This window comes from Dunckerocampus dactyliophorus, chromosome 12 (assembly GCF_027744805.1).
Source record: "Dunckerocampus dactyliophorus isolate RoL2022-P2 chromosome 12, RoL_Ddac_1.1, whole genome shotgun sequence".
In the NCBI taxonomy this organism is placed as follows: Eukaryota; Metazoa; Chordata; class Actinopteri; order Syngnathiformes; family Syngnathidae; genus Dunckerocampus; species Dunckerocampus dactyliophorus.
Window position 1 is genome coordinate 6693708 of NC_072830.1, and position 27925 is coordinate 6721632.

Consider the following 27925-nt stretch of genomic DNA (forward strand, 5'->3'; position numbering starts at 1 on the left):
TAATGGGCTGCATGTCCGCGGAGGCATCGTCAGCATCATCAGTGCGTCGCAGATGATGCGCAATGGCCGCAATGGCGGTGGAGAGAGGTGGGGGTGGGGGGGCAGGCTGACGACGCTGAGGGAGCGGGGGGAGGAAGTCTTTGTGGCGTCGTGTCTATTTTCAGCAGCGTGGAGTGGAGTGGATGTCCACATTTCTTTCGTGGATGTGCGGTGCTTAAGGCCCACTGAGGATGAGGATGATGATGATGGTCAGCCTCCGCCTGTAAATCAACGCTGACAAGGTGTGGGGGAGCGGGGGTCGTGCTGTGGACATTATTCAGTCTTTTGATGAGGTAAGGGCTGTTTCTTTTTATTCCTCTTTTCATTCCTGATGTGTTGGCAGGTGTGCTGTGTGCAATGACGCGACGTGCACGAGCGTGCGTGACGACCCAAGTGCGTTTTACGCAAGGGCTTTGACGTCACTATGCCCCGTATCTTTACATCGGTGTGTTTGTTGCATTATCGGACAAATGCTTCTATTTTTTTTAGTCCGCCTGTGAAATGTACTCACCTGGCCACTTCATTAGGTACACCATCCAATTCTGCTCTTGCAAAGATAATGATGTTTAAGTATTAATCTAACGATTTATTTTTTATTCTTGACTGCCTTAATTAGCTACATGAGAGAGTCAAAATGTTGTAATATTAGTATTGTGCTCTACAAACACAGTAGCAAATATACTGTTACTACTACTACCACTACTTCTGCCAAGGCTTGATTGACGTGTTGATTAGGTTAGGTAACAGAATCATGCAAAAAAAACAAAAAACAGCATGTTAAGAGGTGTCACATGGGCCAAGGAAAAAGCCTTTACGTTTTAGTGCAGATCTGGATATGCAGTATGTGCTGGTATAATTTAACATCCAGCAGATGGAGTGTGTGAGACTGTCGGCACCTACTTTGTAATGTGCCTTACTATGCCACCTATAGGACTGGAGTGGAACTGCATGGCCTGACTTACACTGTTTGGCCTTGGCGGAGGTCTATGCCACACTGGGTGACATCCTGGTCGTCTTTGGAAAAGCAGAATCTCCTTGATTTGACGCTTTTTCATATGAAATGATTGTGTTTTCTTCAACAGCAACACAAGTCACTTCATAACATCATGTCTTTATCTTGATGGGTAGTTGTTGTCTTTGTGTTGTGGTGTTTTGGGACATTTAAAGCAGAACTGGTCTAAATGTTGTATTTTGTCTCTGCAGGTTGTTGGAAAAGATGTCAGTGAATGTTTGAATCATCAAACTTCCTCTCATCACCTGGTGGAGGCCCACGGGGAGGGGGGCGGGCGTCGCAGAGGTGTTATTGTTGTTATTGCAGTTTAAGGGATGAGCACAAGCGAGCAATGCTGCCCCCTCTGGAGACAATTTGAATTACTTTGTTATACAGCGATGACCTTTGGATGTTTTGGCTGCCACAGGAATTGAGGTTTGATCTTGTGTCGTCAGATTAATCAAATCTAAATGCGTCCCAGGTGGAGCACCATGCTGCAGCACAACAACAACAACAACTACCCCTGCCTCAGCAGTTCCCCCCGCGAGGCCCCTCTCAAGTGCTCCTCCGCCTCCCTGCCCCTCCCCAGTAGACTGGAGCTGGGCCTGGGTGACCTGCCGCTCATTCGGGGGTTGCGAGCTTGGGCCCTGTGCTCCAAGAACCGCCAAAAGGGCGGTGCTCCAGTGGGGGGTGGACAAGCACCGGCAACACCACCTGCCGGCCTGAGGACTTCCTGTTCAAGGCCGGCGGACGTGCACCTGAGCAGAGGGTGGGGCCGCACGGGGTACGGCCTCCCTCTGGACGCCAGGCAGTCGGGAATCGGCGCTCTGGTGACAGTGGCCACCCTGAAGACGTCTGAAGGCAACGGAAAGACGCAGACTCAGTGTCTCTTTGTCCGCAATGACAAAGGAAGTTGTTTGTACTCCACAGCTAAGCCCGCCTCCGGTGGGACGACTGGGGCGGGGGGCTGGCTGAGAGGGAAGTCGGGGGCAGTGAGGAGAGACGACGCTTCCACTCTTCAAACGGAGAATTCAAGTGCGGTCAGAGGTCGAGTGCGGTCAGGCCGGAGATGGAGGAAGTCTGGTCACGCCGCTGGCCGAGAGAAAAGAGGCAAGGGGGAGGAGCCTGAGGAGGAAGCTGCAAAGAAACAGGAAGTGGGCTTGGAGCGTCTTCCCGGCTCCGAGCAGCATGACGGGGGGGGCTGTCAGGACAGTGAAAGACTGCCATGGAGTCCTGGATTCTGTCAACATGATTCCAGCACTCAGGTGGAGGAAGACGGGCTGAGAGGAGGCGTTCCAACAAGGCTGAGCCAGGAGAAAACGCCCATGAAGAAGCAGCGGGAAGAGGAGGAGGAGGAGGAGGACCCACTTCGTAGGACTGACATTTTGGAGGGGCCGGACCCTGACCTGGAATCTATTCACTCTCAAGCGGAATGTGGAGGCAGCAAGGACTCAAACATGAAAGGGGAAAACCAGGACGTCATCCTTCCTACAGGAGAAGAAGAAGAAGGGAGTGAAGTCACAGGCAGACACACCGAGCCCTCCCATCCTGCAGGGGACAGCACCTGCAAAGCTGAAAGTGAAGTTCTCCGGGTCGAGAGGGTGCAGGGGAACGCCGAGCTGGAGCGCACTGTGAAGTTAAACACAACACGAGGACACGTGGACGACAACGGCCATCTTGAGGGGGAACTTTCACAATTAGAAGTACAGAGAGGAGATGATGGCGTTGACAAAGCTGATTGGACGCTAAAGGGGAGAAAAGAGGGCGGAGTCTCTCCTGTTGCTCCGCGCCTGCATAATCCTGTCCCCACCATGCACCCCACGGGCACCATGGCAACCACTCTGCCCCGCGTGGACGCAGAAGAAGAAGACAGAGGCCCAGACGGGAGAGAGCTGGCGGGCCGGGAGGAGAAGCATGGCGAGGAGGAGGAGGAAAATGACTTTGGAGTGTTCATGCAGGCAGAGGGAGGAGCAGCGTGGAGCGAGGGCGTCGCCATGTCTGCCCCAGTGCCTTGTGGGAGCTCAGTTGGTGAGTGCTTCTCTCTGTGGTCACTTCATTAGGCACACTTTCTAATACAAACATGCCTCACTAGCGTACACGACACAAACGCACAATATTCCCACGCCTCAGGAGTGCATTTCCAGCACGAGGCTGAGCCGGGGATTACACTCTTGTTTACATCCACTCTCTTTATCCGCCTAATAACATTTTTGAAATGATTCTACCATGTTGCCTGGGATTAAGCAGGGTTTTTTTTTAAAGAAATGTTAAAGGAACATGCTAATTTTCATACCCGGACAACAACATTTGAAATTGCAATCTTCTGGAAAAGATTTAGGAGTGTGTCTGTGGGGATTTGTGTCCATTTGTTTCCATTCATCCACAGCAAACTCCTCCAACCCTGATGGACCTTGTTGTGCACTGGGAACAAAAAAAGGATCTTCCTGAAAGTGTTCCCATAAAATTAAAAGCAAACAAGTGTGCAAAATGTCTTGCTAAGGTGAAGAATTAAGATTACTACTTCCAATGAACAATCCTGTCTCCGTCTTTGTGTGTTTTTAACAGCATTTGAGGAGTCATCTGACTGGAAGCCCACCTGGACAGGAAGCTCGACCCTGCAGTCAGGTGACGCCTGGACCGCCTTTCCTCAGGATGAGGGTCAGGATGGGGCAGGACAGTGGTGGCCTGAGGAGGAGAGGAGAGACCGCGATGATGATCACAATCTGGTAAGGACGCTGGTTTGACTTCGCTAACGTGAACGCACGTCAATCACCTGAAAGCAAGGCCTCGCCCACACTGTTCCCAGTCCAGTGATATCACACTCCCATGACATACCAGGATACAGACCACCTTAATACTGTGGATCCGCGCACATTCGTGAGGCGGCATTTGTGACCCCGCAAATTTAATCAATCAAACAATTAATCTTTTTTTCACCAAAAATAAGCGCTTTTTTTCCGTGGAAACACATCTCGTTCACCCTGAGTCGGTGATAATTCATAAATAGGTGATAATACAAGTCAAATTCATGTACCAGCCCGCAATTTTTACATGTCTATGTCTTTCATGCGTCACTGGTCATGTGTTTCCACCAAGCGTTGAGATGTCGCAGCTCGTTTACAGCTGCTTGAACGCACCATGGTTGCGTGAGGCAACGCGAAAGAGAAAATTATTGTATATTAGTGATGTGCGGCTCGATACTGAAATATCGACACCTCCGATACCAGCTCTTCATGCTCGAAAATCGGTTCTCAACTCAAAATGTCGATAGTTGCGTCATTTGTGGTCATGTATGTCACGAACAGGAACACAGTGGAAAGTAAGTAAAAAAATAGGCGTCTCAATTCTTTCGCCATTCCCTAATAAGTAACTATGTGCAATATTACTAGCATGATATTATATTATATCAGGATTGAAGAATCAGGCCTGTATAAGAATTTCATAGCTATGATGTCAGTCTTCGCATTGGTTGGACACTTGATGGCAGTGTTGGCTTACCCCAATCTCTCGCTCTCTCTCTCTCGCCAAGCAGCCAGACTGATTGATGACAAGCTTTTTTTCCCACCAATAGGAAGGCGATGTTATGTTTCACTGCCTGTTTATTTTCGCTTGCAAAGCATGCCTTCGTGCACCGACAGCGCATGCAAATGAGGAGTAACATGACGACACAATGACAAAAATGAACATGATTGATCATGTAAGGATGCTTTTACTTGACCCATTTATACCATTAAAATACTCATTACAGTAGTTTTAGGTCTGCATTTTTGTAGCTGCGTCATTGTCCTCACGTCACCTATCATGCCGCGCCGGTATAGACCGCAGATACGACGTCTCCTGAGAGTTGAGTATGTAAATAATACCTACGTCAACATCCGCACATCAGACACTTCTTTAGGAACACCTGCACAGCCCAATCGTCTCCAACAAAGAAGCTGTTATGTCTATTAATGTAACTTGCATCTCTGCCCTGTAGGCGGGTCTCTTTGCGTCAGCATTCCCCTCGCTGCCCGACCTACCCTCCTGCGACCCCGGTGACCCTGACGTTTTTCCCACACTGACGCAGCTCCTGGGACGAAGCAGCGGTCAGGAGCAGCGGTGAGTCAAATGCTGTTGTGTAGACAACATTTCCAATTAAATGTTAATGCTTTGCTGTCATCTGATGATCCCATAATCCCACTAATCTGTATTTCTTTATCTTGATAAAACTATCCCTCTGAAATCAGCTTTGTTCACGTTGTTGTGAAATGTCTCCATCGTGTGGCCGACACGGTGAACTACGCCATTAAAAAACAACAACGCTGTGTGCTCATTGCAACATTGGTCATGATATTCATCAAAATGTCTTTTTGCTCCCCACTAATTATGAAATGTGGACTCTGCAGGCTTCTGGACGGCTTCCATGATTTCAGCAAAATGATCGTCCACAGATACAAACGAGGAAGTGGCGGCGTGTCACGTGAGCTGTTGCTGCGGTCCTTACGCATGGAGCAGCCCAGCACAGTGAGTCTCCTTTTTTTAAGTGAAAGTCAACTTTCTACAAGATTTTGAAGTGTGGCGGGAGGGGGGATTTTCTGCTGCTCTTCCACACCAAACTCCTCCAGGCATACCTTTATGGATGTTGCTTTCTGAGCTGGGAGCAGAAAAGGGCTGACAGCATGCCAAAATGTCTTTCTAAGATGAAGAATTAACCTCTGCTTGATCCATTTATTGATTAGGAGCTGTCTGTCCACAAATGAAAGTTAGTTTCCAACGACTCCTCAATACGTCATCATTGTCCTTGCAGGACAGCAGACCAGTCACCTGGTGGGCCAATCGTCGCCCCTCCCCTGGCCTCCACTCATCCAACCAGCACGCCCACAGTGCGTCTGCCAAGCGACGGCTGTCATGCGACTACAACAGAAGCGTCACGGACTGACCTCTTTGACACATCCTGCCGCTGCTTTCAGAAAGCTGACGCTCACTTCCTGACTCTTTAGTTTGGGATTTTATTTGGCGGCACTTTTTAAAAAAGCTGTCGGGACATCTAATAATAACAGCAAGCTGACCTGCACTATTTTGTTTGACACTGGAAGAACAATAAAGTTTTCTTTGGGGCTGGGGGGACATGTTGCATGTCAAATCATAGCTGCACTGTGGCTGCTGTACAGCAGATGGCGCTGAGGGGCAGCGTGTCACATGATCCGAGTCACACGCTGATGGCAGCGCCTTTAAATGTTTTTTTTTTTTTCTTGCGACTTTAAACGTTTTTCTTCTTCTTCCAGTCGGTGCCAACATGGAAAGCCTGAGAGGTCGCTGTTGTTTACAAGGTCAGCCAAGCAGGAAGTGACCTCCTCTCGTTTGCCCCGGGAAACTACCGAATTTTCAAATGCAAATGTTGACAGGTACGGCACGGATTCGCTGCGCTCCACTCCTCTATGTTGTCGTCTCCAAGCTGTCAATCAAATAGCGTCGCTATGGCAACACTCTTAGTTCGTTGATCACTCCATGTGTCAATGCTTTGTGTGTGTAAGATTTTGTCACGTGTTTCGACCAGGAAGGAATTAACGTCATAAATGAATCGATAAATCAATCAATAAATACATTGATACTGCTCAGCCTCGTGATGGACTCTTTCATTTTCCTGTCAGACATCATTTATGATGAACGCATGTTGTAGAGCTGTAAATACTAGAGCACTGACAAAACACACCCCTATATCGCGGGTTAATTAGTTCTACCTTGATAAGTGAATCACCATTAATAAACAGCATGTTTTCGCATTTAGAGTATAGAAAACCTGCTTATGACTTTCTAAATACGCTTATTTTTACCAGTATTGGGCCCTCTATACAGCCCTAGTCACCTTTACACTCCTATTAATCTTTGTTTACACTACATTGCATACACAGGCTACGGGATCTCTGCAGGGACAAAAGAGACAGTCACCACAATAGACTAGACGAGGCATCTAGTGGGTTTGTCCACTGCGGCGATACGTCAACGTCGCCACAAATAAATGTACTTACTTTCATAAATCGCCTTTCTACAAAGAAATTTAAGTTAAGGCTTCTCGTTTATACATTTACACACGCACTAATATACTTGGGAAAGAGTTTGCCGCCAAAAATTTGAGAAGATCCAATATATTGTTTTTGTTGCCTAACTGTTTCCCAGGTATGTTAGTGCGTGTGTGAATGTATAAACAAGAGGCATTCATTTTAATTTCTTTGCAGAACGGCGTGTTATGAAAGTAAGTACATTTACTTGTATTCGTGTACAGCGCAGCCGTGACACATCCAATATGGCGGCGACGTTGACGTACGGCTCAACGCTCGACGGGTCTATCTATGTCTATGGCACTGATCTGTATAATATATCTGGATAGCTCATACGTCGCACCCCGCCGTGCAAGCCGCTGAAGCCACAGAGACGCCATCTTACCACTCACATCTTGACTACATTGGCACAGCGTACGTAGTGTACAAAGCAGATGAAGAGGCTCGCAGAACATCTATATTTTAAATTAAAAAGCGGGGATATTCTCACATTCCTTCAAGTAACGCAACCTTCGTCCCTTAAAAACGAATTGATACGTTATTCTCCATCTTTTGGCTATAATAATGTACTTTTTCCCCTTCCAATTCTCATTGCCTTTAGGACAAAATTCTACTCTGCACCCTGGCTCAGTACTCCCCTATAGCAATGCATAGTTTTACTTCTCTAGAAAGAGATTTTAATTTTATCTGCATATCTCATCCCTTTTTGGACTAAAATCCATGGTCATGATCCTTTACTTTTTTTTCTTACTTTCATACAATTCACTATGCTCTTGTCTGTACAAAATATGAATCATCAAACAGAGTGACTTTGGACAAGTTTTGAAAGCATTTAAAATTTTTCTGATTTTTTTCTGATTTTTTTATTTGTGTTATGACCCATAACATAATATGGCCCAGACAACATTTCAGGACGTGCACTTCGGGTTTGCTCATCAGAGCTAGCTGATGTGCTTGCTGACATATTTAACCTGTCGCTTGCACAAGCATCTGTACCGACCTGCTTTAAGTCCACCACCATAGTGCCCGTACCCAAGAAGAGCAACGTGACCTGCTTGAATGACTATCGCCCTATAGCACTCACTCCTATTGTTATGAAGTGCTTTGAAAGATTAGTCATGACCCACATCAAAAAGAGCATCCCGGCGGCAACTGTGGACCCTCTACAGTTTGCATATCGCCAGAACCGGTCCACGGATGATGCAGTCAACACTGCCATCCACACAGCCCTTTCTCACCTACAGAGCCAGGACACATACGTCAGAATGCTATTTATAGACTATAGCTCTGCTTTTAATACAGTCAGCCCCCACAAACTCACAAATAAGCTCCTCACACTTGGCCTGTCTCCCTCCCTCTGTAACTGGGTGTTTAACTTTCTCACAGGCAGGCCCCAGTCAGTCAGAGTCCACAATCGCACATCCAGCTCAAGAATTGTGAGCACTGGGACCCCACAGGGGTGTGTGCTGAGTCCGCTCCTCTACACGCTCTTCACCTATGATTACGTGGCCTCCCAGAACAACACCAGCATCATTAAATTTGCGGATGACACTCCAGTCATCGGACTGATCACTGGTGGTGTTGAAACATCATACAGAAGAGAGGTGGCGGACCTCATAGCTTGGTGTCATGATAACAATCTCCTTCTCAATACAGATAAGACTAAAGAGATGATCATCGACCCAAGAACAAGGGAAAAGGAGCCGCATAAACCCCTGTTTATTGATGAGACTGAGGTGGAGAGGGTGAAATCCTTCAAGTTCCTTGGCACACACCTCAGCGAGGACCTCACCTGGTCTCACAACACCCAACAAATTATGAAGAAGTCCCAAAGGAGACTGTACTTCCTGAGAAGACTGAGGAAATTTGGCATGTCCACCACAATCCTTAGTTGCTTCTACAGATGCACTATCGAAAGTGTCCTTACCGCCTCCATCACTGTTTGGTACGGTAACTGTACAACACGTGATAGGAAGGCACTCCAGCGGGTGATCAAGACCTCACAGAACATTGTTGGGGCAGCCCTCCCCTCACTGCAAGACATTTATAAATCTAGAGTCCTACGAAGAACACACAACCTCATCAAGGACAGCACACATCCACAACACTCATTATTCACACTCCTACCGTCAGGCAGACGCTACAGGAGTTTGAAGTCCAGGACCACAAGGCTGGCAAACAGCTTTTACCCACAGGCCATCAGGCTTCTCAACGAAGCACTCACACACGCCACACGCAACACAAGCACACACTCATAGCACTTTATTTATTTATTTATTTATTTGTATTATTTATTTGTATTAATGTCTCTTCTGTTTTTGTTGCTTAATTTATTGGTATTTATGTTTATTTGTTTATGTTTCTTATGTTCTTATTCTTTCTTGTGTTTTCTTTCTTTTCTTGGGAGAATGAACAGAATAACATTTTCATTGCATGGTATAACTGCACATGACAATAAAACTCTCTTGAATCTTGAATCTTGAATCTTGAAATAGAAATAACCTCTTTTCTGATATAGAAATATATTTGAACAAAAACCAGAGGAATAATATGTGATAACCATAATGTGTAATAACCATAAACACACACACACACACACACACACACAGAAAAAAACAGCAACACTGAAACAAAACCATATGCTTTGGGTAAGACAATACGTTGTTTGCAATCTCAAACATACGATATGCATGTTCAGTAATATTATTTTCCAGAACATATCATATGAATGAATCCTTTTACGTCAGTTATTCAGCAGCAAAAAAAAAAATTTGATGTTTATCCAAATGAAGGGTCATGCCGGGTCAATTGTATGCCAACTGGCTTGCTAACTGCACTGTATACAATGCCTGGTAAGCATCATGGAAGCACTGAGATTCTCCCATTCCTTCAAGTAACGCAACCTGCGTCCCTTAAAAAAATACATATATCATGATATAACAAAAAAGTACGTACATTTCCTCTTAGCTATTATAGAGCTATATAAACGTATCAATTCTGGACATACATTTAATCAGAGGAATTTTACACGATCGAAAATATCTGAGAGATTGACAGTGCAAAACCCTTAAATTATCAATCATAGATCAACATTTCAATCATACTTACAGGTGAAATGTTCGTCCACAGCCTTTGAACTGTCGATTTGTGCAGTTAATAGCTGCACATGCAGGCATCTTAAGGCAAAATTTGTGTCCAATCCGAATTAATAAAAGAAGTTCACCACGAATGCAAAAGCTTGTCCGAGAAGTGTTTCTTGCGAGTGGCAATATGGCGGCCGTGTGGCTTCACAAGTCATCGCCAATGAGCTATCCAGATATATAATACAGATCAGTGGTCTATGGTGACCACTAGCATAAAGGCTACTGAGCTAACTATATAGCCTGTCCAATTTACGTATTCTAAACTTAGGAAAGTGTTTCAAACGAAGTGGGGAAGAAGAGCGAAATGAGAAGCCAAAAAACTTCCACTTCCACACAGAATGGGAAGATAATTTATTTTTACTCTATCATGTCGGACATGTCACGGCTGACTCCATGCACTGTTGTATCTAAGGGGCAGTATGTCTCATCAATGTAACATTACTGACACCTAGTGACAAGAATACTACATACCTGTACAACCTAGGTTGGACTGACTTTGGGTCACTGGTAGCGACCTCACTTAAGTGTGTGTTTGCGCGCGCGTGTGTGTGTGTGCGTCCTCAAAACTAACTTTTAAAATCCTCTTAGTCAGCGATGAAAGAGTTAAGCACAATTTTTTGCTGAGTCAGCGCAGCAGCAGGAAACTTTAAGCCGTGACAGAAGAAAAACAACTTTTTTTTTTTTTACACAGCACATCAGAGACCTGCAAGGTTATTTGCAGGGCCAAAAAAGTAAATAGAAGGGAGGGAGGAAAATCATGCATATGAACACAACAATCATAACATGTTCTTAGAATAAACACAAGAAAGCACTTGTGTCATGGATTTGCTTGCCTGTCAGGATGTCCTTTTATTGAAAGAAAAAGTAAAAAAAGATGATTTCAATGACATTAGATGACACAATGTTGCATTGTTATAGCACCACTAACTTTAGTAACTCTTGTAACATGCCTTTAGAAAGGTGCTTACTAATTAACTTTTGTTTGACACTGACACAGGATGTTCATCATTAACATTGCAGCATTTTTTTTACATTTTGACCCTCTCATGTATCTAAGCACAAGCACAATAAAAACATATTCCCAAATAAGTACCTTACAAAAAGCATATTTTTATAAATTTCCTATTGGAAGTAATTGTGAAGGTGTGCCTAATGCGCCTTTATTTTGAAATTCAATCGAGAACGCAAAAACAACAGCATTAAGTGTCATTTTTAAATTTTGTATTGGAAGTCATTATGAAGGCGTGCCTAATAAAGTATCCGTGAGTACTTTTATTTTGAAAACCATATGAAAACATAAAAAAAAAAAATTAAGATTCTTTTAAAAACGTTCCATTGGAAATAACTGTGTGGACGTGCTTAATGATGTGTCCGCGCAACACTTTTATTTTGAAATCCAGGTAAGAAATGTAAAAAAAAAAACAGCATAAAAAGTATTTTTGTTTATTTTTTATTGTGAGTCATTGTGATGTTGTGCCTAATTAATTATCTTCTAAACACTTTTATTTGAGAAATCCAGCAGAGAAATGTAAAACAATTAGCATTAAGTTTGAACATTTTTTGAAAATTTGTATTGGAAGCTATTGTGGATGTGTGCGTAATGAAGGGTCCATAAGAACTTTTATTTTGAAAAGAATTGTAAAAGAAAAACAGCGTTAAATGTACTTTTTACATTTTGTATTAGCTGTTATTGTGCAGGTGTGTCGTACTTTTATTTTGAAATCGGGAGTAATGTAAAAAAAACGCTTTAAAAGTATTTTTAGGTTTTATTGGAAGTCGATGTGCAGGTGTGCCTAATGAAGTGTCCACTGAGCACTTTTATTTTGAAATCCAGGTACGAAATGTAAAAAAATGCATTAAAAATTACATTCATTTTTTTTATTAGTATTTCGTGTTGGTTGTTATTGTGCGGGTGTGCCTAATGGAGTGTCCACTCAGCACTTTTATTTTGAAATCCAGGTAAGAAATGTAAAAGGAAAACAGCATAAAAAGCATTTTTGTTTGTTTTTTATTGTGAGTCATTGTGACGGTGTGCCTAATTAATTGTCGTCTAAACACTTTTATTTTGAAATCCGGGAGAGAACTATCAAGCATCAAGTTTTTTTGTTATTATTTTGTATGGGAAGTCAAAGTGCAGCCGTGCCTAATGAATCTGTGTGAGAAATGTAAAAACCCTTAATGCTGTTAAGCATTAAAAGCATTAAAGATTTAAGTTAAGCATTAAACAGCATTAAAAATGTTTTTTTTAATTTTATATGGGAAGTCATTGTGCGTGTGTGCTTATTGAAGTGTCCAAAAGCACTTTTATTTTGAAATCTGTGTAACAAACGTAAAAAAACAGCATTAAGGGTTTTTTTTTATGATTTTGTATTGAAAGTCATTGTGCAGGTGTGCCTAATGAAGTGTTCACTAAGCACTATTATTTTATTTTGAAATCCGAGTGAGAAATGTAAAAACAACTAACATTAAACGTTATGAAATGTGTCTTTATCAGCTGTCAGTTTTGTCAAAGAGTTTAATATTAAAAGATTTGAGTGGAACAGTGTGAGGTGAGGATGGTGTAACAGGATCTAGGATATCACCTCCGGGACTCAGCACGAGGAAAGGGGTGGGTCGTTACAAATATTGGTAGCATGATATTTTGTTTGCCTAAAATCGTCACCCTGTGTTTTATTAAGATTATAATCATGGACAACAAATGAAATGCTAAATCATCATTCGTCATTCTAATATATTGAAAATTCCAAGTAATAAGTACCGGTCTCGTCAATACTTGTTCTGTTTGTATAGTACACGTTTTTGGGTCGATACTCAAAAGTGCTGTATCGGCCACTTAACGCTCCCTCCTGCGGATGGTGGGTGGAGGATGATGGGCCCCGAGATGGGCGTCAAGTTCTCCGAGCTCGGCCCCCTCAAAGTTACATGGAGGGTTCGTCCAGCAGGAGGCGGAGGAACAAATCCAGTTGGCGGCTCCTCAGCAGCAGCAGCAGCAGCAGCAGCAGTAGCAGCAGACATGGATTCCCTCGGCAGGTCTTGGCTGCTGCTCACCGGCTTCGTCCTCTTCTACGTCACCTACCTACTCTTCGGAGCTCTGGTCTTCTCCAGCATCGAGCGGCCGGCCGAGGAGGAGCTGCGCCGCGACGTGGACGCCCTCAAGCAGCGCTTCCTCAACCAGAGCTGCGTCTCCGCCGCCGCCCTGGAGCTCTTCGTGGGCCAGGTGCTGGCCGCCAACAGGTACGGCGTCACGGTGCACAGGAACGCCTCTGGCCCGTCCAACTGGGACCTGACCTCGGCCATGTTCTTCGCCAACACGCTGGTCACCACCGTGGGTGAGTCTGAGGAGGAAACAACAAGCTAAAAGGGGCGGGGGTTCCTAGACTGAGAACCAGGCCGGTTTCATGGTGTCCACTTAACACGTGGAGGTTTTTTGTTTGGTCACATTTCAGTGAAATCGAAAAAAAACCCCATCAAAAATACAGGAAATGGATCCACAAAAACTTTGAAGCTGATGAAACCAGGTGCCCACTCTCTCTTCACTGCTTTTATTTGCTTTATTAGTTAGAAGATAGACTTTCAAGGATCAGTGTTGCGTATTAAAACTCAATTTCTACTTCTTTTAACACACTAATATGACTCTCAACCATATCTTGTGTCCAAATCCTTCTTAAATCAATGAAACACTTGGTTTGTTTTACTGTACATATAAATGATGCTTTGCCAGTAGAAATGAGTACAAAATGGTGTTCCATGTTATTAAAAACACGTAGGAGGTCTCCAGCCTTCTTAAAGACCAACATTGCCTGCAATCTTTAAACACTGGGGCGCTGGCAAAGTAAACATCCTGCTAGTTGGCTTCTTGATAGCAGTACAAGCGTGTGTGATAGTACAAAATAACAGAGGTGGGAGAAAGGCAGTGTTTTGCAAGTCTTAAGTCAAGACAAGACAGGTCAAGTCTGAAGTCTGAGGCTTGAAATTTTTGAGTCCTTACAAGTCCTAAGCACTGTTAGGTGTTTACCAAATAAAATACCATGACTTCGTCATTTGGGAATACAAATGAAATGCTCCTGTGTTAATCACTGCAACTCCCCAGCAGTCTGGCGCTCACAGAAATGTGAGCCACTCCCTCGTTGCTGGTTCTTAAACCTGATCGGACCTCAATCAATGCATTCAACGATGCCGATTCCGTGGGAAAGTGTGGTTTCTTTCTGGAAATGAATTGATTACTTTGAAAGGAGACATGTTTTATTCAACACACTCACTGAAAAGCTAAAGTATTATGAAGTCCGAGTTGAGTCCCGAGTCATTGGTGTCCAAGTTAAGGTGCAAGTCTTTGATGATATTGCTAAATAATGACATGGTAGTGGCACATATAGAAGTACATAATGATATCAGTGTAGCCCAGGAAATGATATCACCATTTAGTGCAAAGTATACAGGGCAAGCAAGTTTCCATAAACATGAAAATATCCCCGAAAAAGCTTCAAATGGAAGCTAACAGCTAATAAACTAATTGCTAAAAAAGGATTAATACTAAAAACAGTGGCGCTTAAAAGTACTGAATATCAGGAGGGCCCCACCTTCTCCTGAGGCCAAACGAGGACTCGTTCCATCGCCTCATCATCATCTTCTTCCTGGAATCTTCTCGCAGTCGTACGCTGTCACGCAGACGTTAATTTGGCAGCGCAGTAAAACAAACCTGATTTTGTGCGAGTCTCAGATTTCTCTGCTGGTGTTACGCACCTTCTCACCTTTGAAACGCTTCAGGTGTCCCATCTCTCCTCATGTCACCTGGACACCGTGCTTGTCTGGACTTGTTTTACCTGGAGGAAGGAGAAGGAAAAAGAACAAGCAGGAGTGGAAATGTTGTGTGACTTTTCATTGGTAGTGTGAGCGCTACAAACCACATGGAATCCCACCTGATCAGTGTGGTCCTAAATTAGACAGCAGATATCTCGAGGTGTATGCGGTGGGGAAGAAGCCCTTGCATTTTGATGAGGTGAGGATTAGAGGGTGGTTGAGTGGTTAGCATGTTGGCTGCACAGTCAGGAGATCTGGGTTCGAATCTTGCATGTTCTCGTGCTTGCGTGGTCCGGTTTCCTCCCACATTCCCAAAACATGCATGTTAGGTTAACTGGCGACTCTTAAGTCCATAGGTATGAATGTTTGTCTGTCTATATGTGCCCTGCGATTGGCTGGCGACCAGTCCAATGGTGTACCCCGCCTCTCGCCCGAAGTCAGGTGGGATAGGCTCCAGCATACCGCCGCGACCCTAGTGAGGATAAGCAGCATAGAAAAAGGATGGATGGAGTATGAAAGTGTTTTATGTCCACTTTGGAACATTTGAAGGGAAAATGGCGTAGTAGTGGTTGTAGTCTTGGCCGTCCGTGAACCACGAACTAGCTGGGTGTAAAAAGAGGACGCTCCACATTTGTTTAAACTGATTTAAAAAATGGAATGTTCGTCCTATGCATGAAAAAAGGAAGTTTGTTGGTTTGTTGGCAGATTCGATGCAAAAGCAAGTTAAAATATCTAAAACCAAGGTCCAAAGTGGGGTTTTTTTCAGTTTTGTGTTACTGAAGTCACATTACACAGGTATACTTCTTAAAATAACCACAATCATCCAAAAAGTCTCATTTTGAGTGTTCTGTTTTTGTATTATTAGCATATTGGCATATGATAAAATGCTAAGTAAGGGGGTAAAAAAAGATCTTAGTCACGAATGCGACCCACAGGGCTGCAATCTATCTGTGGTGTTGGGTTTTGGGGTATATTGATCAGCATTATTGGTGTCCGATCCGGTTTGGAGTCCATAGCCGAGGCTTTGACAGTGATGTTATAAATTATGGAACTGAAAATCTTTTTAGCAAGTAACTGAGGTAAACACAGTATAACACATTTTTATTAAAGCTTATTTAGAATTTGCTGGTGTTCTAAATTAACAATGTAGGGTAGTAATGGCAGAAGATGGCGTGGATCCATATGTTGTAAAAGACGACATTCTCTATTACGGAGATGGGTTGGTTGTCTGAATCAATAAATTGGACTCTCTTTTCAGAGATTGCTCACTTTTGGAGATTTGTTGTTCCTCTGTTCGTCCAGAGCTTGTTGCTTTGCAAGTAGCAGCCTTTTCGCTTCGTGCTCCGTTTTATGTTTGGTCCTCAGATGACTGATTACATTTGTGGTGTTGAATGCAGCTCTGCTCGTACCACGCCTTGAAATTGTCATTTTGCAGACATTGCAAGTGGCTGTAGGAGTACCGTGAATTCCCCGCACCTGAATATAAGCCGCACCCACCAAATTTAAAGAGATTTTTTTTTGTACATATGCTTGTCTATAAGCCGCTGTTGTCTATGTTGAATATCCAACACGGGATATTCACACAGAAAGACACAGTATAAACCTTGCAATCCTACCGCCACTCGGTGTTCCCCACGTCATTTGTTAGCTCCGATGAGACGTGAGACATTCAACAGCTGCCGCGGTCCAAGCAGTCCAAGCAGAAGCTGTACTAATTCTACACGTGATCAAACTTACTTAAGATTTGTCAGATCAAAACACGATCGCGGCATAGCACTTCAAAACATCTTATACTAGCTTCTATTGCGGATATGCACTACTTTCACTTTCAGCACTCTAAGCGTCATTGGAATTGTAGTTCTTTTTTAGTTACTTTCTGGCCCGCTGCAAAAACGAAGCAGGGTGGGGTCATCATTCGATCTCCGATGACGAGAAACAGGCAAAAATCTGATTTGTGTAGTCTCATTCGCATAATCGACCATCATGCAAAACTCTTTCAAAAAGTCAGACTCGGTGTGTGTGTGTGTGTGTGTGTGTGTGTGTGTGTGGACGTGTAAAGCTGAGTTTTTTGGTTTGTGTCCTAAGAAATGTGCGACATTATCTCATATTTTTCAACTTGAATTAACAACAGAACATGACGTTATTGGCTGGACGATTTAAAATAACATTATCAAACGTTACCAAAATAACATTGAATGTTTCCATGTCACCACATGTCGGGAACCTTCACTGACGCAACAAGAGCTTTACATAACTCCACCTCTGGAGGTTTGCAAATGTCTTGCTTCTTATTGTTCAAAACTACCAGTGTGATGTTTAGTACCAGTGAGGTGTCCATGCAACAGTCAGTCTACTGAGAAAGTGATTTGTATTTATTTAGCTGTGCTGCACAGACTGAACTTGAAACTGAAAAAACAGCGAAATGCAACAAAATGGAGAGCAGTGAAGCATACAAGCGTATTCAAGAGCCAAATTGCAGGCCCAGTATGACACGTTCGTACATGTTGGCAGGTCTGCACTAATGTTGAAAGTCCTCCCTGCCTCCATTATGAAAGACTGAAAAAAAAAGAAGTGTGCTAACTGTAGAGTCATTTAACACAGTGTTGCTCACCTTCTTCACTGGGACAGGGAGGGGTAAAGTTAGGGCGAGACAGGGCTGCTGCTGACAGCTGATTTAATAATACATGCTAAACATTTACCTGTGCTGATTAAATGTTGATTTAAAAAGGAGTGCTATGTAGGCTAGCACAGCATGCTAACACTCTGCTAGCTTATTTCATTGTGGACATTAAGCTAACGGGTTCATTTCCACGACGCTCAGACTGACTAGACTACAAAAAACCGTATTTCCGCCCTTTTCGTTTGCCTTTCTTCCCTCTCCTTTTTCCTCTTTCCCAGGCTTTATTTTACTAGGCACTGGGTTTGGGCAATTTTTCTATCAATAAAAATTGTTCACAGAGACCTGTCTTTTGTCAATTTTACTTCCAAAGCTTTGGAGGGTACAGTTGAAAAGAGGGCCAAGCCCTCTATCCAGGAGTGCCAGGAGAAAAAGGACACAAACGGGCATATATCAGTTTGGGAAGACACAGGAGTGAGGAACTTTTTCTTTTTGTCTTCGAAAGGGGAGTCGCCACTCCTGCTGTTCGAAGGAAGCCAGCTGCAAGACGGAGCGGACAGGCTGACCTGAACACATCTAGCTAGATGAAAGAAACAGTCGGAGGTGAAAAGTCACACAAAAATAGTTGGATCAAAACAGAGCAAGTTCATACAATGGAAATATTGATTTTTGCCAAAACAACCGGCAGCGTTGTTTCTCTCTGCTCCGCCACAGCTGCTGACTGGTAGGCAAGCGCTGTGAATGTAGTAGTGGACCAAACCATTTCATGTCGCCATAGGGTGGGTGGTCAGTCAATATGGAAGTTTACTGTTGGTCAATGTGGATATTTAACTCTTACTACCAAATACAAGAGATTGTTTTAAGAATTGTCCTAACTTTCCCCCCCTTTACGGCGCCCCAGGCTCCATGCGAGTGTGCACTCATTGCAAAGATAATCGGACGCCTTATATAGTACGACCCAGTCAATTGTGGTACAGTATGTGCGCGTTTGAGAAGTGTTAAGAAGCAGCGTTACATTTCCATCTACTGTGTGGAGTTGTAAGGACAAGCTAGACGGACAGGCCCCTTAGAATGTGCGAGTGAGGGCGAACAGATGGCTCCAAATTTGTGGCGGGCCGCCACGCATAAATGAATGAAACACTCCTCCTCTCCATCTCTTTAATATTCCAAGTTAGCATGCTACATGTGATTGTCATTGTCGTCATCCTAAAAGCAATATGACCTGTCTGTGCATAAAAGCATGACTGATTTGAGTGAAAGCGCGTCAGAGCGTTCAGCGTGAGACCATGTTTTCATGGCGACCATGTGTCGTTCGTAGCGTTACATCCATTCGGTCACGCTAAGTTTTCCCTCCGACTGTCCATAATGGCGTAGAAAGGACAGAGTGTTTGTCCTGACAGCTGTTTTAAAAGTTATGCTTGTCAAGAAGTTAAAAAGAAGGAAGTGTTGGTGATTTCATGGATTTCCTTCTTTGTGTTCCCAGGTTACGGTCAAACCGTTCCGCTGTCCGACACGGGTAAGATTTTTTCCATCGTCTACGCTCTGATCGGCGTGCCGTTCACCATGCTGGTGCTGACGGCCTGCGTCCAGAGGCTGATGTACCCGCTGGTCCTCGCCCCCCTCGGCCTGCTGCAGCGCTTGGGCCTGCAGCCTCGGCCGGCCACCGCCGTCCACTTTGTGCTGCTGCTGGTGCTGGTAGTGTTGTGCTGCTTTGTGGCGCCGGCGGCCGTCTTCAGCGTGGTGGAAGGCAAGTGGTCCTTCCTGGACGGCTTCTACTTCTGCTTCGTCTCGCTGTGCACCATCGGGCTGGGCGACTTTGTCCCCGCCATGCAGCCTGAGCAGAACCTCAAGGAGGTGTACCAGATCACTGTCATGGGTGAGTGACGCTCACGCCTTCTTTTTACACATCCGGTTTAGACCTGAATGTTCTCTCACGTCATGGTTTGACGCAATTTAATCCACGCCGGCCAACAGGAGCAAAGGAAAACACACAAATCCTTTGTCACGATGTGTTTAAACATTTTTATGTTGAGTTAAAACCCTTTTAAAAGTAGCACATTTAGTTCAAGAAAAAAAAATACTTGTGTGAACTCATATCAGGTCAAAGTTACGTCGTCATGTTGTCTTTTTTTCTTTTTAAGATCGGCTCACTTGACTTCTTCGTGTCTGTGCAGCTGTGTCACATGGTCACTTCCTGCTTCCTGCCTGATAAACATCAGCAGTTCTTCCAGAGGCAGCTGCTTCACGCACACTCGTCAAAAATATCACAGCCGTGTCGGGAAAAACATCGCTGCGCTTCGAACCCTGACCTAGGAACTCAGGTTCCAGTTCCATTGTGGTGGTCGTCCTCAGGCACGTTCAATCAAGCAGCAATGCGGGGAAATGAGTAGAACATGCTGTATTTTACGAGTAGAGCCCTTGTGGTGCATTCGGGACTGCACCAAATGGGGATTTATCTCATCTTGACTGCGCTCCAGTGCAACGTAAACGCAAGAAAACACATGGCTGACTACCACAGTGACATTTGCTGCGGACCAAATCGAAATGAACCAGAAACAGTTAGTGGTTTAGTCCAAAACGTGTCAGAAAAGAGGCGAAAATGTCCATCACTGTTTTCCAAAGTCGAAGCTGATATGTGTGAATATCTTGTTTTGCCTTAAAAACAAGCATATTCGGTCTGCTTTCATGGATGATGAAGAAAATTAAAAAATATTCACATTTAAGACGCTGAAATCCAAGGATATTTACATTTTGAAATTAAAAAAAAGATGAATAGAGGTACCAAAATAGTTGTTGATTATTCATCGATTAATTGCTGCAGCTATAGTCATGTGAAAATATTAGGGCACCCCACGATGGAACTCTTCTACTCCTGAACTGCAGCACACTAAACTGTGAAAATTTGTCCAAACATTCACCACTATGGTGTTGGCTGTGCTATTATTATTTTTCTTGTGCGTGCGTGCGTGTGCGCGCGTGCGTGCGTGTATATGTGTGTGTAAAATTTGAGCAGGATTGGTTGAAAAACATGGCCGCCATCGAGCAAAACGTTGTTTCAGTGGCACAGACGGGACGACGAGTGGGGTGTCCAAACTTTTTCCACCGAGGGCTGCATAACCGAAAAATGAAAGGAGGCGGGGCCACTTTTACATTTTTTTTTTTTTTAACCAACCCATGTAGATATGCTGAGATGTTTTTTATATTTAAAGAAAAAAATCTGCCTGCATCTCAGCGTTTTCAGTGACAAAGCTTATTATTAGTATGAATTCTCCCTATGCTTTTTAGCTAATTTTTTCATTTTTACTGTTTTTACAGTGTGTGTGTGCGTGTGTATATAATTTATTTATTTTTAACAAATATTTCAACTTTCTTCTTATGTCTTTGTCCTCATAATATTTTGACTTGTAACATAACTTTTACCCAACCTAAATTTCTTAAAATTCTTTTTTTGCTTCTCATAAAATTACAATTTTAGTCTTTTAAACTATTTTGTCGTCTTAATATTATGACTTCATTCTTCTAATATTTTATCTTCTTTCTCATAAATTGTCTTTGTTTTTATTTTCCATTTGTGCTGCCAATAAAAAGAACGGGCCACACTTTGGACACCCCTGCCATAAGTCATTGACCATTTGTCTAATGATACAATTTTCGGGCTGATGCCATTCTAGAATGTGAGTGGTATCGTCCACTGTGAAGGGGAAAAAAAACACGGTTTGACCAAAAATCTGCAAATTTGCGGGGTCACAAATCCTGAATTACTGGACTCTGACGGGGGAAAACTTGAAGTTTGTGGTTTTGATCTTTTGTCACGTCACAACCTGCATGCCAGCATGTCTTCCAAAGCTTTTTAAGCACAACCCATAGAGGGCGCCACAAATGTCATTTACAGTGAAAACATGAGGTGTCCTCATTTATTCAGTACTCAGGAAACATTCAATGTAGTGCTGTTCCATTGGACAAATAGCTTCTAGCAGAAGATGTGCTTTAGGTCAAACTACCTCAGATATGGATGACTATTGGCGGAGAGAGGATGGCGCACTTGATGCCACGTGATGGGAACGGTCACATGGACACACTACATACCTGCTGAGATGTCCAGCAGGAGGCAAAAATATGAGCCTCACAAGGAATCTCCTATATTTTTAGACAGAATGTGAGGTATTTTGTTTGACAGTTGAGGTAGAGGGGCGCTTGAGTCGAGCTCGACTCTATGATGATGCAAAGGAACGTGTAGTGTGCATGCCAGGACAGTAGGTGGTGCTGTAACACAAAAGTCCTCCAATTTCAAAAGTTTGGACACCCCTGCTCTTGCTTGCTAGTTGTCCACTGTTGTCCGACTATGAACACCAACACAATAGCGCTGATGTTTGTCAAAACGAGAAGTAGCGGTGCTTCCCCGTCCAGATGGTTGCACATGTGCTTCCCATTAGAAGGGGCTGCTGTGTTCCCTCCACGTCTTTGTTCTTCAGAGCATCACATGACCATATTCATGCCAAACTTCTGTAATTTGAATCCGAGAGCGTTGAAAGAGCTTTTTGTCTTAAAAATAAACTCTTCATTGCCGTTTTGAACTCACTGCGACTAATCCAGTCAGCTGAATGATGACAAACTATTGTCTTCACAACGTTGACTTGGTAAACAAGATTGACTGACTAGTACAGATGAGGAGCGACTATACAGGCAATTAAGACAGACCTTGACACCTTGAACAGATAGGACCATATAGGACATAATGGTACTGGTAAGGAGCAACAAGGACAGATGAGGAGAAACGAGGAAAGAAGAGGAGCTAACTTGGGGAGAGCACACGGACAGACGAGCCGCTACCACCAACATACGAAGGGAATCTTACGTTGTTAGCGTAGCAACACATGCAGATAGATCAGGACATTGCGAGAACTTCATTTCATCAACAAATCTGCCGTGTAAACAAGGCTTAAAATCGACTGAAGGGCTAGGACAGTTAAGACAGAGCTGGACATGTGATAGGACAGTGATTGTCAATTTTTTTTCTGTCATGACCCCACATACTTTGAGGTGTGCAATGTGCCAGACCTGTCTCTTGTTTAGCCAAAGAAAATGTTTGCCTGAAAGTATGTTTTGTTTATTATGCATCATCTGGACATGGACTAGGAGCAAGCAGGACACACTTAAAGGACATATTTTAACTGAACGAGGCCAGGCCAGGACACAAACTTGTAGTGTTTGTGTTGAGCAAATAGTTTAGGACGGCCGTTTGGAGTTTGCACTGTCCATATTATTTCTTTGAAAGCTGCTTTGATGTGGAGACGCTGTTCCTTTAAGAACCCTGACATGGGACAAAAAGTCCTAATCCTTCACTGGGGTTCATTCTCACGCTCGTGTCATAATCCCTCACCGTTGAGGTGCAGGGTGGAGTCTGTGCGTGTATGAAACCATGTGTTGTTTTCAACTTTCATTCACTTAAAAATTATTATTATTATTATTTTTAAGGATTAGACCTAAATTGTCTTTCATTGCCGTCCCCTTCACTCTCCCTCCCGCAGTGTACCTCTTCCTGGGCTTAATGATGATGTACCTGCTGCTGCGCACCTTTCACAAGATGGCCGACCTGCATGGCCTGACCACCTTCCTGCAGCTGCCGCGCTGCGAGGAGTCCGACCTGGACGAGGACCGCGAGCCCATCATGGAGAACGGACACGGCGACCAGAAGCGCTCGCAGCACACGCAGCAGGCCGCCAGCGAGCATCTGGAGCCCTCCTTGCAGCCGTCCTACAACTCCATCAGCACCAGATGAAGTGTGGCGAGGAGAGAGAAGCTCTACCTCGGACTATGGATGCCTCCTAAGCAAGACTACACCTCTGAATATGGACTCTTCTCTGGACTTTTCTGTCAACGCTTCATGAAGGTGAGAACTTTACACACGTTGACTCCACAACCTCAGGACAACCTCGCACCAAAATGTCTCATGACTTTTGTCTTTCATATATTTGCCTGTCAAAATACTTTATTTTTGTTGCACTTGTTGGGTCCTATCTTCACTAAGATTTCCCACAGCTGCAGTGAAATGACAAAGCTGCCATGAGAATGCGGTGCTGCCCCCTGGTGTCTGCTTGTCTGTACTGCTCCTTTTGATTTAGAAGTGTGAATCGGGAGACGATTCAAATGCTGAAGTATTTAATGATGTGGATTTAGGGCCAAGTGGCTCAGAAGTGTGCAATTAACACTTGAAGCACTTTAATGTTCACATCTTTTAACAAGAGATTGTAACCTGATGTTGTAATATAACCCCCTTGTTCTTTTCAATATTGTAGATGTCATAAATAAAAATGTTTGCTCACCGAATAAGATGAAATTATTCACTTCATTGAGGCACAAACAACTTGAAATTGTCATTTTAATAAAAAATATTAGTACAAGTGGGGAAAAAAGACAAATCTCTTTAAAAAGAGGAGTAAATACAATGTGGACATTTGTCCTCCATTTCAACACCATTACAATGACAACTGCCATAGTGACTAAATGGACAAAACGTCAACAACAAAACATGTTATAAATATGTGGAGGCTTTAACAAGGGAATATGAAGGTTGTGGAACATGTGAATGTAAACATTTCAAGACTTTGTGTCAGCTGACAAAGAAACAAGAAGCTCGCTCGGTGATGAATGTTAAGAACAAAAGTGCGTCCATTCCAACATGAGGCCTCAAACAATGCGAGCCCGCCTTCCAACAGTAAATGATGAACAAGACAACATTTAAGCGACAAACTAGTCTGATATCACAGTTCAATGTGGTTTCTTCTCAGCAACATTTGAAATACGAGAGTGCATCTCAACGAGTAACGACGCTTGATAAATACCAAGGGTTAAACTTTTCTTCACGGAAGAACATTAGTGTTTAAACAGACATTGCATCAGTAACAAATAAGAGTTGCTTGACCGTGCATCGACTCGCTGCTTAGCAGCATTAAATAAATCATGTATGCAGTTTTCTTCCTGCATGATTTCCCCGTGACGACTTTGTGCTGCACACAAGCTCATTTTGGCGCACGAACATCTCAGGATTCCACCAGCGTGGTCATCAGATTCTCCAGCTCCAGTCCTTCTCTCATGTGAGCCGAGAAGGAGGAGAAGGACGGCAGGCCCTTCATGTGGTGGTTGAGCGGGAGAGGCTGGGAATGTGTGGAGGGGGTCAGGGGAGTCAGGCACTGAAGATCCTCTGCAGTGGGGTATGCAGCTCCACTGGCCCTCAGGCCAAGTATTCCCATGTCCCTCTCCAGCTGGGACGTGTCTATGTCCTGGAACATGTCCTCCACCATGACGTCCTTGAGGTAGCTTGCGCTGCTCACCTCCATGCTGGCCTCCCACTCCATGAACTCCTGCTGCTGCTCCCAGCACCTCCCGTGACCTCTGACCTGCTTCAGCCAGAAGACTCCTGCATCAGGGGAGGCCGGGAGGTTTTCCAAGGACCTGAGGGCCGTCCGTGGACACACCTGAGTGCTCACATCAATGGTGGAGTCCAGGCCGGTGAGGATGGTCGATATGGCGGGTGAAATGGAAAAATCTGGATCAACGGCCAACAAGCTCCAGTCCTCGTCATCCGCAGACAGGGGGAGCGATGCTGCACAAGACACACTTTTGCCACCGTTGGGAACCACCCGCTGACATTTGGGAGGAGATGGGAGGTCGTTTTGCGCAGCGACACCGAGCTGCTCCTTTGGCTCATGAACATCAGACAGTAGGGGCACCTGCAAGCCGACAGAGGACGCCTGACACGCTTCCATCTGCCGCAGCGTGTTGGTGATCAAGACGGACCTCCTCAGGCTGGGCTCAGGTGTCTCCTGGTCCTGCTGATACTTGTGCATGGAAACACTGAAGACAAACTGCCGCTGTCTCTCCCAGGCCAGGCTGCTCCTGTCTGAAACCTCCTCAGGAGCCTCCGGCTGGAGTTTACGCTTGTGCGTCTTCATAATCATCTTCAACACTGCAAGACAAAAAGTTGTTTAGAACAACAATACACTTTTCATAGCAGGTCTGATGTCTTGGGCGATACAGTAGCTGAATGCACATTAATAAGAGAAACAATTACATCAACGTCATTGTTTGATTACTTTAATCACAAGTAGTTTATTTCAGAAGTACTTGTTTCGAAAACATTTATTTTACATATTCCTGCTGGTTTTTCGTGCCAAAACTTACTTCTTCGCGTGTTCTATACAAACTAAAATTGACGGAATGACGTCCATGCTGGCAAACTACATCGGACCAGGAGAGTTCGTAAAGCCGAAGAAACCCGAAGTCACATTCAAGATGGCGGCCAAAAGTATCAACAATCGCTCGAATAGTATTTTTAACGTCGTTAAATCGGTAATGCCAACGTGGGTGTCGTTTTTGTACTTTTTGTTACAAAACAACCGTTTAAAAAAACTCAATCACTTGCTATTGGTAGAGAAGGCTAACATGGCTAGCTAAAGCTCCACCCCCCGCCGCCGCCGCGCTAAAGTTGTAACGCCAACGCAATGTATATATTTTATGGCGTTACTGAAGAGTGTAAGCAGAGGGAGGAAGCTGTTTCTTCCAATTGTGTTACGTTTGCTTGTGATTAAACTATGTTAATATTCCTGAGCTAAACGGAACACAGAGCCTCTACTTTCATCTTGGAGGGAAAGGCGGCCATTGAGCATCCAAGTCGTAAACACGCCAAACAACTTAAGATGTTTCAACTAACACACACACATGAAGACAAGCCGCCAGCTACCCATCAGCTATAAATAGACATGTAAAAGTCAACGTTTGCAAAACCGACCTGATGGTTGAATAGTTTCCCCTCGGTGACTCCAACGGTTGCTTTGATCAACCGTTAAGTGTTTGCTGTCCCTTGGACTTCTTCTATCTACTCGTTAAAATGTCATATTTTGTCATGAAGCAGAGTTCGTCCTAAAAAAAAAAAAGTTAGTTTAAAGTTTAAATGCTTCAATCAGCGTGCGATTGCCTTCGCCCTTCCTTCTCCCGCCTTTGATTTGTAATGTGTCGCGTCGTCGGCGAATGAAACCGCTCCTGAAGTGAAACACGGGAGGGCAGTTTTTCCCCTCGCGCTCCCCTGCTCAAGTTTCTCTTCAAGTCGCATGTGATTGGTCAATATGTGTGGCGTCATTTCAGTGCCTTCGATGAGCAGCAAATCACTAACTCTTGAGCTTCTCGCCAAAAATGTTGGGATGTGGCTACAAGGCGAATGCATCATGGGTAGTGTAGTCTTACCTTAACATGCCGTCGTTGGTCCCTTTTTAATGACAAAAAATGTATTTGGGCGCTGAGAAACCATAAACTGCACTTCGTGTCGATCATAAATACATAAACACAAAGTAGGTACGATTGTATGACATTAACTAGAGTGTTATTATGCACGGTGAGTAGTTGCAATTCCAACACGATGACATCATCTCCCGTCCGCTTAGTCATCGCAGAATATTAATTCATGTGATAGACTGAAGTTAACCTATTCAATCACGTAGTAACATTGAAGCAATAGAAAGAAAAGCAGATAACTATCAATCGCCATAGCTGTCAATAGTTATCGCATTTTACACATGTACACGTTGACCCACCGGCGAAGGGGGAAGCAATCCTCCGTCTTTTAAGTGTACACGATGAAAGGAAACGAAACATGAAACGTTCAAATGTTACGGTAACTTACCTGATATCAAAGTACTACTTGGCACAAAGTCACACGGCGGTAGTAAAAGTTGACTATTCTAATTTAAATTCCACTACTCGACCTTTTGCCACATAAAAGCCGACCAGCCAATCACAGAGTACACTTTGAAAAAAAACAGACTAACTGCGACACCGGATGTTAAACACAAAGCTAGCTTCCTGCACAAGCCTTCAAAATAAACCACAAAACCCTTTAAACGTTATAAAACAGCATACGTAAGTAAAGTATTATACAATGATAAACCACAGTCTGAGCTAGTTTATTAAAAAAATATTATTCGTACGTTTCTAACCGTGGTGGGATGATAGCAGGTTTGTTTAGAACTATCAGGACTATGTAACGAACCCACACTTGGACACCTGTTTTAATTTGAAGTTACCACTCTTAGATTTCCGGTAATAGTGACCTCCCCTTCTTCCTGTGCGTGTTTTTTTTTATCTTGGCGGGAGTTGCACAACACGACAGAATGACGTCGCTGGAATCACTAAACACCACTAAAATAAGTCTTGTAAAATAAGTTAAGTGATAGTAATCTCTAAGGTTGCTCATCATGCTCTAAGAAGTTTCCATTTAATTTCGAAAAGTGCAGAAGTTTGCAGCTCG

General features: G+C 43.9%; 3 protein-coding genes across 5 annotated transcripts; 2 read left to right on the plus strand and 1 right to left on the minus strand.

The window, feature by feature from the left end:
* Positions 1–127: 127 nt before the first annotated feature.
* On the plus strand, positions 128–6623 carry si:ch211-14c7.2 (uncharacterized). The gene is made up of 6 exons (XM_054793769.1): positions 128–332; positions 1243–3058; positions 3596–3756; positions 5007–5128; positions 5416–5533; positions 5817–6623. Exons 2-6 carry the CDS (start codon positions 1501–1503, stop codon positions 5946–5948), a joined length of 2091 nt encoding a protein of 696 aa, XP_054649744.1. The 5' UTR covers positions 128–332; positions 1243–1500; the 3' UTR covers positions 5949–6623.
* Positions 6624–13067: 6444 nt separating this feature from the next.
* On the plus strand, positions 13068–24016 carry kcnk6 (potassium channel, subfamily K, member 6). Its single transcript, XM_054795118.1, has 3 exons — positions 13068–13540; positions 19109–19501; positions 23154–24016. The coding sequence occupies exons 1-3, from the start codon at positions 13078–13080 to the stop codon at positions 23402–23404; spliced, it is 1107 nt and encodes a 368-aa protein (XP_054651093.1). The 5' UTR covers positions 13068–13077; the 3' UTR covers positions 23405–24016.
* On the minus strand, positions 23993–27446 carry sertad3 (SERTA domain containing 3). Of its 3 annotated transcripts, XM_054795121.1 has the most exons (3): positions 27302–27418; positions 26414–26544; positions 23993–25591 (listed from the first exon to the last, which is right to left on the minus strand). In XM_054795121.1, the coding sequence occupies exon 3, from the start codon at positions 25581–25583 to the stop codon at positions 24666–24668; it is 918 nt and encodes a 305-aa protein (XP_054651096.1). In that variant the 5' UTR covers positions 25584–25591; positions 26414–26544; positions 27302–27418; the 3' UTR covers positions 23993–24665. The 3 variants fall into 3 exon arrangements, with proteins under 3 accessions (XP_054651096.1, XP_054651094.1, XP_054651095.1); XM_054795119.1 differs by lacking the exon at positions 26414–26544 and having other exon boundaries at positions 27302–27446; XM_054795120.1 differs by lacking the exon at positions 27302–27418 and having other exon boundaries at positions 26414–27292.
* Between the last annotated feature and the right edge of the window lie 479 nt (positions 27447–27925).